Source organism: Anomaloglossus baeobatrachus, chromosome 1 (genome assembly GCF_048569485.1).
Source record: "Anomaloglossus baeobatrachus isolate aAnoBae1 chromosome 1, aAnoBae1.hap1, whole genome shotgun sequence".
NCBI classification, from domain to species: Eukaryota; Metazoa; Chordata; class Amphibia; order Anura; family Aromobatidae; genus Anomaloglossus; species Anomaloglossus baeobatrachus.
In genome coordinates, this window is record NC_134353.1 from 569,123,580 (window position 1) to 569,136,080 (window position 12,501).

The 12,501-nt window shown below is 41.4% G+C and overlaps 1 protein-coding gene across 48 annotated transcripts in view; it reads left to right on the forward strand.

Annotated features, from left to right (window-relative positions):
• Positions 1-12,501, forward strand: part of PTPRD (protein tyrosine phosphatase receptor type D) — a 507,941-nt gene that overhangs the window by 416,352 nt on the left and 79,088 nt on the right. For all 48 annotated transcript variants that reach the window (XM_075317015.1, XM_075317121.1, XM_075317166.1 and 45 more), the window contains one exon: positions 2,298-2,421. In XM_075317015.1, the coding sequence (XP_075173130.1) occupies positions 2,298-2,421 (124 nt within the window). The remainder of the gene's footprint in view (positions 1-2,297; positions 2,422-12,501) is intronic.

Consider the following 12,501-nt stretch of genomic DNA (forward strand, 5'->3'; position numbering starts at 1 on the left):
GGCTTAGCATCTCAAAAAAATCCAAAAAGCAAATGTTTTTACTCACCCTTCCCGAGACCAGCAGAGCTTCTCTGCTTAGGCTTTGTTTTTTATTGATCAGCTTCAGTAGGGATGCAATGTCAACAGCAACTCAATGATTGAGTGCAGTGTTGATGTCACTTCTACATTGCTGCACTGCAGGTGACCATTAGAAATCACTGGAAATGTAGAGAGTAATTGAAAGCTCAGTTTGTTATTTGTTGCTAAGCTTATCAGATAGTACACTTGAAATAGGATAACCTGTTTAATAGCTAGAAGGTTGGCATCATTAGAGCTTGATATTTATACAACTGGATAAAATTATTTTATTTAAATATTCTAGAAGGTCAAGGGTTTATATTTAAAGAACTCATCTTAGTTGATCACCTTGAGTTTGGCTAATTATTAGTGGCTTTCCACTGTGCCTTGTAGAGGAGGTCTAAAGTGTGGCACCCTTCCCTATGTTATCCATTTAGCCTTATTAGGGAAAATGGAAAAGTCCGTACTTGCATGAGATATCTAGGAATGGAGGTGTTTGCTTAGATTCTACACCCTCTACAACTCCTTGCTCACCTCCTCCTCCATGAAGAGATTAGAACCTGGGGCTCCTAGCCATCACTGTATAGCACCCTTCCCTGTGTTGTCCATTTGCCTTAGTGCAGAAAATGTAAAAGTCCTGACTGCTTGAGGAATCTAGAAAGGGATGTGTTTGGTCAAGTTCTACACCCTCTACAACTCCTTGCTCGCCTCCTTCATGAAGAGAGTGAGACCTGGGGCTCCTAGCACACACTGTATGGCACCCTTCCCTATGTTGTCCATTTGCCTTAACATGGAAAGGTCCTGTCTGCATGAGGAATTTAGGAAGGGATGTGTTTGGTCAGGTTCTACACCCTCTACAACTCCTTGTTCTCCTCCTTCATGAAGAGAGTAGAACCTGGGGCTCGTAACCAACACTGACTGGTTACACAGGTGGACACCAGAAGCAAAATTGAAAGTCAACATTCAACTTTTAATTGTAAGGCTAAATGTATCCAGCAGATATCTGCTGAGGTTTTATAATTGCTCGTTAAACAATCATTTTAATTTTTGGGTGTAAGCAGCTGTTCCACCACAAAATCAAGTGGTTGCTTGATATACAATCATCAAACCAGTGCTCTCCAGCCATGACCTGACCTCTCTGTTTAGCTTTACCCTAAGAGAGGGGAGGATAAAAACACATTAATAAAATCTAATTAAATTTCCAACTTAGTTATGATGTTTTATGCGTATGCAGTCATGATATGCACACATAGTCGGCAGAATAAAATGAAGGGCATCTCTGAATGCCCAGCCACATCACCTCCAGTGGTCAGAACCAACTGATCATACTGTGTTCCATAAATGTTTGCGGTGGATACCCTTTGTTAGTAGAATAAATCTATATATTATACACATAGTAATGTCTTCTTACAATATCGTGGGCAGCATAAGTTGTATTATGCATCCTATTGTTAGCTTGCCTACATTTGTTTTATTTTATACAAGATGGAGCTTTACAAGATAAAATTCTTCATCTCATCCCTGTCAGCCTCCTAGTAGACGTAAGCTGTTTCTCTGGCTCCGTAATCAGAAGGCAGGCTGTCATAAAGCCATACCTCATAATGGACTTGATGATTTTACCCATAGCCGTGTGGGATTATGTATATTTGTTATTATACCGGGAGCAATTCCATTAATATATATTACTGAATAGCTGTTTATGCAGTTCTTAAGTGTAGGTTCATTGAAGGTCAATCTACACATTTAGCATACCAGCAGATGCATTTACGGATGCCAACTGATATATTCTCACAGTTATCAAAAGTTCTAGTAATTGCAGAATTGAATGAAAACCGTGCTGTATGGCAAAACAGGAATGGAATATTACCCACACCTGCAATATCACTCAGTAGGTTATATGAAGAAAGGAGATTCCCTGTTCTAAGATGTATAATAGTAGCACAGTTTACTGTATTCAACAATACAATTGATAAAACCATCGACTTACAACTCATTCTGGGAAATAACCTAAATGATCCCCATTGTGACGTGTGTTAAAAATAATAATAATGATATAAATAAAAACTAGAAATTAAAGATCACTGTTAAATTAAGTATTTTTATCTTATTGTACATTATTAAATATTTTGTGACTATATATTTTTTTTTAATATGTAATTCTAAACATATCTTAGTATTTTTGGTGCTTTGTTCCCGTTACTACCACACACCGACTTTACTTTCTCTTGTTTTTCTTCCAGTCTATTGACCCGGGGCAGCAGTTCACATGGGAGCACTCTAACCTGGAAGTTAATAAACCAAAGAATAGATATGCAAATGTAATCGCATATGATCACTCACGTGTGCTGCTTTCAGCCATTGAAGGTAAGCCGTTCGTTCTTTCTTCGATGCATGCCGTTGTAAATTTTTCAGTGTGTAATGATCAGTTGCTTTCCTCTGCTGAGATGAGGGTTATTTTCCATACTTGGAAGTATTTCTGCATATTGAGCTAGCGGGTAACGCTCTAGACTCATGGATGGCATGTAAAGAGTTACAGAAATGTAAAAACTATTATCTCTTATCTCAGTATATATTTTGTTATTCCACACGATGGCTGACTTGGCAGTTGACTTACCGTGAATTATTCCTTGATAAGAGTGCACTTGCGTGGCCAGACGTTATTAAGAGGTGAAAAATCAGTCCGTATTAAATGATTATATAAGTGCTTACGATATCTAAAATTAGATCTGCACCCCCTGCACCACTCATTGCCCACAGTATATCTTTTTCTCATTGATGGATTCTTTGCTTGTAGGTTATAATCAGTATGACCTTCCACTGATAGATATACAGCAAGCTCTGCATGCACTGACCGTTTGCAACATTTGTGGTGAGCTTCTGCTTCTGTACAGTAGCCAATAGGAAAAGGCAGATCTGCAGCCTTGGCCTGCAATAAAATAAGAGAAGGCTACCCATCTTCCCTCAGAATATACCTATGCCATTGACACTGATCATACGTATAAACGTAGGGGGCAATGGTAAAAAGGAGCCCATACTAAAGAAAGGAAAAGTATGTTAAGCAAACAAGCAATTTCCTTATGCAGAAGTGAGTACACCTTGCGTTACCTTGCATGTCCTGTGTGCCACTGGAGGTAGCTTGGGGTGAAATACCCAACATATTACTCCTGGAGTAGTACCTGCCAGCATTGCTCCTCAGAAGACCAGCTCCACTTCCGTGACTCTTTACACATCATGTAGCTCATATTGTTTTCAAAATACCTTTGTATGTTATGTAACATCATCCAGGGTAATCGATACCAATGTCAGCCTGCTACTAGAGATGAGCAGACCCGTTGATGATCAGTTCAGCGGGTTCAGTCAGACTTTAGATAAAGTTTGTTTGGGACCCGAACTTGACCTGAACCCCAATGGAAATCACTAATTGGGCAATTCGGGTCTCCGCCCAGATGCAGCCAGCCATAAACAGAGCACTTCCGGTGTAGCAAGGGAAGGGTTTTTACTTCTTTTTTTGTGTGCACACTACAGCCAATCACGCTATTGTTCTCCCAGTGCAAGTCGATCATACACCGCAAGCGGTTCGCATTGCGCTGAGCCCTGAGCGTACCTGAGTGCAGTGATGCTCAAGCGAGTGGTTTTCATACATAAAGCATCTGAACTCCGAATCTGAACTCTGATTTTTTTTGTAAAGTCTGTGTTTGGTACGTACACCAAACCTCAGGTCTGCTGATCTCTACCTGCTACAATACTGACTACCAGCTTTTTAGGGATTTGGGAGCCTTAGGCTAAGTTCACACATTGTGGATTTGATATCTGCAGCAATTTACAGTACAATACAAGTAAATTGGTTTTTCAAATCCCCAGTTACACGTTGCGGAAAAAATCGACATGAAATTGAAAGCATGGTGTGGATTCCAAATCTGCAGTGTGCTCGTTATTATGCATATTTTCATAGTTATTTTTTTCTCAAATCTTTGCTTAGTAAATGGAGTGGGGAGAAATCCCCGAAGAAATCCATATGTTACGTTGTAGATTTAGTCACAAATTTGTATCCAGTCGCAGCAGAGATTTTCCTGCAACATGAGACATAGCCTAAATCCTTAGAGAGGATTTACTATAAAGTAACCAACTGAAAATTCAACACTTTAGGAGACAACATAAAATGCTAGAGATTGTTCTGCTCTAGATAACCTTTTCCGTAAGAATGTAATGGTAGGACCCCCACTTTGGAGACCTTTTAGGACAAACTCTCATGGGTTTTAACACTAGAAGTCCCAGAGAGGGGTCATTTAACATTTCTACCTTTGGAACCCAGAGACAGGTCGAATGACCTGAAGGATTTTAGCTAACATCCTATAATCACCGTCTTTTGTTCTGTTATTAAGGCCATTACTGTCGCACCACAGGAGGTTGTTGTTTTCCATTGAGTTTAGCCATTTAGTTTCTAGTTAGTTTTATTCAGTTTGGACTAAGGGTCATTTGACCCTCTTTCGGGACTTCAGGGGGGAGCTCGAAATTTCTGGGACTTCTACTGTTAATTGATTGTTCTTAATCACTTCAGTGCCATTACTATACCAATATTCATTTATGATTGTTCTTTACACTCAGATTGTTAACAAAATTGTCACATCTTTGGCCACTTTAAGAAATGGAATGGATGTATATTTGGATAAGTTGGTCTCCTGCCTGCTCGGCAATTGCTTTCTATGCAGTAGAATTGCTTTCCAGATTCCTTTGCCCATGCTTGTTTGTAGTCATCTCTTCTCTGTGGGTAACCCTATTTTATAGATAAACACATCATAACAAGCAATATCAAATATGCCTTTATCAATGGGTAGCCCCAAATATCCATTCACACAATAGATCCCTAATACATCCATACTGCGCATTCTGTGGCTGCTATTATAAAGAACAGTTTAGCACCTTGAGAAAAAAATATTGTAACTTATCCAGCAGGAAATGGTGCAAATTAAGTTACACATAATAAAACAAGTCAAGAAATGACATGCTTTTCGCAAAATAAATTTACATATATTTCTCAGGCTATAATAGAGTTGAGAGGCTATCTAATATATTTTGGTAACACATACCTCAAAATATTAGGTTATAAATGTCCCTCATCAGCTATGCTGCCCTCATATTATAGAGGAAGCAAATTCAAGTTCCGAGAACAGATGCTACACTGTGGATATGTGGCACTTTTGTTGATGCATAGTTAGGAAGGAAAGCTACGGAAAATCTAATAAAAATGTATTAAATATTTTCTCATTTCCTTGCATCAGGCACACATGACAACATTACTGTTATCTTACTCCATTATCATAAAACAAATGATCTCTGCTGTACCAGGTCATTAGTAATAGACCAGTAGTGTCTTTCTGTAATCTTCAAGAACATTAGCCTCCAGAGAGGGGGCCACCACTGCTCCATATGTAAAGTATGGCAACGACATTCGAAAGAGCTAAAGATGTTATCCATTTGTATTGGTTTTCATCTTAATGTGGTTTTGTTCAAATAATAATAAAAAAGTGTTCATCAAAACGAATATGCCAGAAATCTGATAGAAGCCACTTTAAAAAGTCACACATTTTTTTTCATGAAGATGCAAAAAACAAATGACTATTGAAGTTTGTGCACCAGTTTCTGCCAGCTACACCAAAATGGGCGGAGCTGGGGAGGGACTGGATGTGTGGAAAGCCACTCAACTAATTCATGATGAGTTGTGACGTACTTTATGTTGCAAATCTGACTTCAGTCTGGACTGGAGTAAGGGGTACTTTGCACACTACGACATCGCAAGCCGATGCTGCGATGCCGAGCGCGATAGTCCCCGCCCCCGTCGCAGCTGCGATATCATTGTGATAGCTGCCGTAGAAAATATTATCGCTACGGCTGCTTCACATGCACTCACCTGTCATGCAACATCGCTCTGGCCGGCGAACCGCCTCCTTATTAAGGGGGCGGGTCGTGCAGCGTCACTGCGATGTCACACGGCAGGCGGCCAATAGGAGCGGAGGGGCGGAGATGAGCGGGATGTGAACATCCCGCCTACCTCCTTCCCACCGCATTGCAGCCGGGACGCAGGTAAGGTGGTGTTCCTCGCTCCTGCGACTTCACAAATAGCAATGTGTGCTGCCACAGGAGCGAGGAACAACATTGGACCGTCGCGTCAGCGTAATTATGGTTTTCGCCGACGCTACACCGATGATACGATTACGACGATTTTGCGCCCATTAATCGTATCATCTAGGATTTACACACTACGATGTCGAGAGCGACGCAGGAAGTGCGTCACTTTCGACATGACCCCACCGACTTCGCACCTGCGATGTCGTAGTGTGCAAAGTACCCCTAAGGGGTTCTTTGCACACTACGACATCGCAGGTGCGATGTCGGTTGGGTCAAATTGAAAATGACGCACTTCTGGCATCGCAGGCGACATCGTAGTGTGTAAAGCCTAGATGATACGATTAACGAGCCCAAAAGCGTCGTAATCGTATCATCGGTGTAGCATCGGCGTAATCCATAATTACGCTGACGCGATGGTCCGATGTTGTTCCTCGCTCCAGCAGCAGCACACATCGCTGTGTGTGAAGCCGCAGGAGCGAGGAACATCTCCTACCGGCATCACCGCGGCTCCGGTAGGATATGCGGAAGGGAGAAGATGGGCGGAATGTTTACATCCCGCTCATCTCCGCCCCTCCGTTCCTATTGGCCGCCTGCCTGTGACGTCGCAGTGATGCCGTACGACTCGCCCCCTTAATAAGGAGGCGGGTCGCTGGCCAGAGCGACGTCCCAGGACAGGTGAGTCCATGTGAAGCTGCCGTAGCGATAATGTTCGCTACGGCAGCTATCACAAGGATATCGCAGCTGCGACGGGGGCGGGGACTATCGCGCTCGGCATCGCAGCTTCGGTTTGCGATGTTGCAGCGTGCAAAGTACCCCTAAGACTTTTGGCAAGACGCACTGATTCACCTCTTCATGAATCAGGTGCGTCTGACTCAAACACATCTCCTTATCAACCGGTCTTGATGAAACGGGCCATGACGTACTTTATGTGGCAAATCTTACTTCAGTCTGGACTGGTGTAAGACTTGTGGCAAGATGCACAGATTCAAGTCTTCATGAACCAGGAACCTCTGACTCGAAAGACATCTCCTCATCAAAAGGTCTTCATAAATAGAGTCCAAGTCTTTTATATTGCAAGATCATTTTTTCTTTAATGTTAAAAGGCAATCTGTCAGCAGCTTTTTGCTATGTAAGCTGAAGACAGCATGCTGCAAGGGTTAACACAGAGAATTCAGCAATGCCTGTCTTGTCAAGGTCCGATCTGTTGTTTATTTTCTATATTGGTTTAAGCAGAAGGACTTCTCATTGCACGGACTACAATGTCACTCGCAGGGCAGTCCGGCACATCTCCTCCTCTGACACCTCCCTGTCAATGTATAGTCTCTATAGAGAGCCTGGTGTGTGCAGGACAGCTCTCTCAGCTCTGCTACATGGTTAAATGTAAAATTCAGATTGTGCCTGTACAGATGCACCCAGTAATTTAAGTGATATACTATTGGATTCACAATCTCCTTGCCTATATCATGTAGCTCTCAGATGAGGTAGCAGAAACCTGCTGACAGATTCCCATTAAGTAGGGAAGTAGTGGTACTTACAGAATCATTCCCATAATTATTTATTTTCTTTTCATAATAATATACATAATGTAAATAGTATTACTAGTGGTTTATAATTTCCATTCTGGTACCTCCATTGTCCCACATGACTACTCGCTGACTCTCTGAATCATAGACATCTTCTATGTAGTGACCAAAAGTCAGTCACTCTATATTTATAATCACTTTATGTGGGTCCTCATAGAAGTACATACAGAAACTAACATAGAAGATGTATTGTTCTGACAGTCATACATTGGTCACATGAGATAATTGTGAGGTTGGAACAGATAATTCACTTATGTGATCAGTAAGAAAACTAACGTCACTACTGTTTACCTCAAGTACATCGTTATTGACGAAAAAGATTAACATTTTACTGGGATTGCATTTTTTATGCAATGTAATGAGGAGTTGTGTGGCCCCTCAATATATCTGTAGCTCAACACATCGGATCTCAATTATTATATAATGGGATTTATTCTTCTTAATCTATTGCTGTGGCTCACATAGTGCCAACTTATTTTGCTACATTCTCTGCCCCAATGAGACCTACAATTTGACTTCCCTAACTTAGGACTAAAAGTTTGTAACTGCTCTGCTGACTCAAAAACTGCAGTCCAAACCCCTGTGTCATTAACATCAGTATAATAAAGTGTACGCTCATAGCTTTATGCCATGGGTTTCCATGGCCAAACAGCTACATACAGTATAAGCCTTACATTACCAAGCACAATACCTAGTATTGAATGGAGTAGTTTAAAGCACTGGAGTCTGTAGCAGTGAAAACATGTTTTGTAGAGTGATGAATCACACTTTGCTATCTGGCGGTACGAAGTAAGAGTCTGGGTTTGGTGAACGCCAGGAGAATGTTGCCTGTGTGCCAGTTGTAAAGTTTTCTGGAGGGTTATGTTCTTGGTTATTTTTCAGGGGTTGGCAAAAATCCTTTAGTTCCAATGAAGGGAAATCTTAATGCATTAGCATTATAGTGGTTGTCCACTACAAAGCATAGTGGCCACATTGATAGAAAGTTGAAACAGAAGGCTTTTTCTAAATAACCTTGTATTGTGAATTCTCCCTGGAAGCAGTGCTATGGCTGTCCGCTCACTTCCCATCATGTGACTCCCAGCGAAAGTGACCTCTGATGTCAGATGATGTCACGTCAACTTCCGGAATTGGAAGGTGACCCGACATCACCAAAACAGGATCCAGTCTCCATGAGTGACTGAGCTGTGAGCAGAGTTTCATCGCATATCACAGCCCAGCATCTTGCGTGTTCTCTCCTTCACCACAGAGCACCGCAAGCAATAGTGATGCTGGGCTGTGATGTGCAGTGAAACTCTGCGCACAAGCCACTCACTCACGGAGACTGGGTCCCACCTTGGGGAGGTAGGGTCAACTTCCAATTGCAGAAGTTCACATGACATTACCACACATAAGAGGTCACTGCAGCCCAGCTCACATGATGGGGAATGAGCGGACAGCGATAGTTCTGCTCATAGGCACAACTGACAACAGAAGATATTTAGTAAAAGCCTTCTGTTTCAGCTTTTCATCGAGGTGACCACTATGCTTTGTAGTGGATAACCTCTTTAATGATGGGCAAGCATGCTCGGCACTGCTTGGTACTCAATTGAGTATCAGAGTGCTCGGCTTCTTGCGATGCTGTGTCATTCATAAAACATTGAACACAGCACAGGTTCGCTTTAGTGAATGATGCTAGCAGGCACCCCAGTAAAAGCCACTTGTCGTCTCTGAATGGCTCTCACTGGGGGTAACAACAATGTTTTCGGATGCAGTGTGTAAAAAAATGGCTGAAAAGCCGAAGTACCAAATCATTGACCTCCATTATACTCATGACTCCAGTAGAGCCCATCAGAGTGTCTGACTTGCTCAACTCAAGTAACGACCATTTGAGTATTGTAGTATTCACTCATCAGTTTGTTCACCCATAATTAGTTAGCATAGAAAGACAAAGACATTTATGGGCAGTTGTATGCATCCAACTTACGGGAACAGATTTGGTAAAATCCTATTCTGTTCCAGCTTGATTGTGCACAAAGCAAGGTCCATAAAAACTTAGTTGGGTGAGTGTAGTGTGAAAGAATCCTATTGGCCTCACATAGCCCTGACCTCAGTATCAAACATCTATGACATAAACTGAAATGGAAATGGAAAAACCCTGTCATCCATTATTAGTGTCTGATCTCACAAATGCTCTTCTGGATGAATGGCCAAAACTCCCACAGACACCCTCCTAAGTCTTCTAGGAAAGCTCCTCAGAAGAGAGTAAGCTATTACTCCATCTTAATGCCTATGGGATGTTATATAACCTCCTGTAGTTAAAATTTGTAGGTATCCCATAATATATGTCTACATATACAGTATGTCTTTGTATTTCCAGCCTTATAAAATCTGTCATCAGACGCTAGTGTGACTCCATTTTCCAAAATATAATAATGTCATTAAATGTGAATCTGGATTGGTTAAAGCGGAGGTCAGTGCCAGTTCAGTATAATCTAGTCTGTAATCATCATGTCGGTGTGCTGTACGGTCGCTGACATTCCCCATCCAATCCCGTTACACTGTGTGCCTACTAAATGGATTTTAAAGTTTATACAAATAATGTGCTGAGCTATCATATTGCCTGCTCTTTAAAATGTGTGTTATTAGTTTTCACATAAACCCGCACCAACCATATCACGTCTTTACGGTAAATGCAAAAATGATTTATTTCAAGTCTTTTATTGCTTATGGTTTGGAAGCTCCGTCATATTTTCTGCCTATATATCAGCCATGGACCAAGTCGACCAAGGTCATCTGCTCATTATTCTTCTAATCTGTACAATTCCTTGCCAGAATAATGTTTGATATATCTCTACTGCTGTTTAAATCAAAAGCATCTTAGTTTGACTTGGGTTTCTCTTGATTGTTTGCATGATAGCTTTCTGTAAGTGATTGACTGCTAATCACTGGATCTGTGTTACCAGGGATGAAAAATGAATATTCTTTTTACTCCTGAATTATGCATATTACAAATCTAAAGTAATATACGAGGCTGGAGATGTTCCTGCCTACAACACCAGCTAATCCATCTTTAAACGAGTTCATTCCTTCTACCGAGTCTCTATTGGAAGGAAGGAGCGTTGTGATGTTACCACACAGACCATTTCATAGCCCGGCTGCAGATCAAATGTCATCGCGATATCGCCTCTTTTTATTAATTGCTTTTTAAAATAGATGCAGCTTATCATTTATTTTTATTACTGCTGCGATTTTAAGATTATTTTTGTATTAAGTAATTTCATTTGTTTCCGTAATGTTTTACTGCCATTTTTTTTTCCAGTTGATTTTGCTTCTAATCAGGTTTACTCTATGATCTGAAATACCAAAAACTATTAAAAATAAAAATATGTAAAATAATAATGTACGTTATACCATCTTTTGAAATCAGTGGAAAAAAAAGGCCATTGAAAAAATATCTGGGCCCTAAACACTAAGGGGTACTTTGCACACTACGACATCGCAAGCCGATTGTAGCGATGCCGAGTGCGATAGTCCCCGCCCCTGTCTCACATGCGATCTCTTGTGATAGCTGCCGTAGCGATCCTAAGGGGGCTGGTCGTGCGGCGTCACAGCGACGTCACACGGCAGGCGGCCAATAGAAGCAGAGGGGCGGAGATGAGCGGGACGTAAACATCCACCTTCTTCCTTCCTCATTGCAAGCGGGACGCAGGTAAGGAGATGTTCCTCGCTCCTGCGGCTTCATACACAGCGATGTGTGCTGCCGCAGGAACGAGGAACAACATCGTACCTGTCGCTGCAGCGACATTATGAAAATGCCCTACAATACACCGATCACACAATTTCGACACTTTTGCGCTCGTTAATCGTATTAAAAACGATTCACATACTCCGATGTCGACACCGACACCGGATGTGCGTCACTTTCGATTTGACCCCACCGACATCGCAGCTGCGATGTCGTACTGTGCAAGGTACCCTTAAAGGACAGATATATAATATTTTGGGTCCCATGATGTGGTAGTGTGTGGCATAGCCAATGAATGAGTAACAAAGCTAAACTCTTTTTCCAGCGAATCACCATGATTTTTGGTTTTGGCCAAGGGGAAGCTTATTAAAGTCCAACTCCCTAAACCAATAACCAATTTGCAATTTGCAGTCAATTGAAATAAAACATATTTGTTGCTTTTAGCATTGTTAGAAGTCACAGCTTGTGCACCAATCCTCAGTCCAGTGTAAGACAAATGTGAATATCAGCCATATTATGTAAACTGTTGCTGATCAGTGGCTTACCTTTGTCTATTGAATACAATAAGGAGGGGTAGTATTTTTTTTAATTATTAACCTCCCTGAGCCCATTAATAGTGATGGTCTACTAATGGACGGATGACCCCTTTAATTTTTTTTTTATAGCACTCTAAGCTTCATTAGTTTGTGGCAACCAAGAGGTTTTTTTCTTTATTGTCAAGAGTCCACCATTAAAATTCCCTAAATATTGTCATTAACTAAATTTTTCTTAATACAATTTCAGTACATTAAAGCGACATGTTAGAAAAACTTTCAGAGGGCTGCAATCACTCTCATTCTGCTGCCTTATGTTGGTCTAGCTATTGGTGTTGTGAAAGCATGACTATGCTTAAGTGCTCGGTGCTCGTAACGAGCAGTTGGATGCTTGGATAGACGGGTCTCAAGTACTCGAGTATAATGGAAGTCATTTGGGGACTTGAGCATTTTTCTGGAAAAATGTTCAAGTCCACAA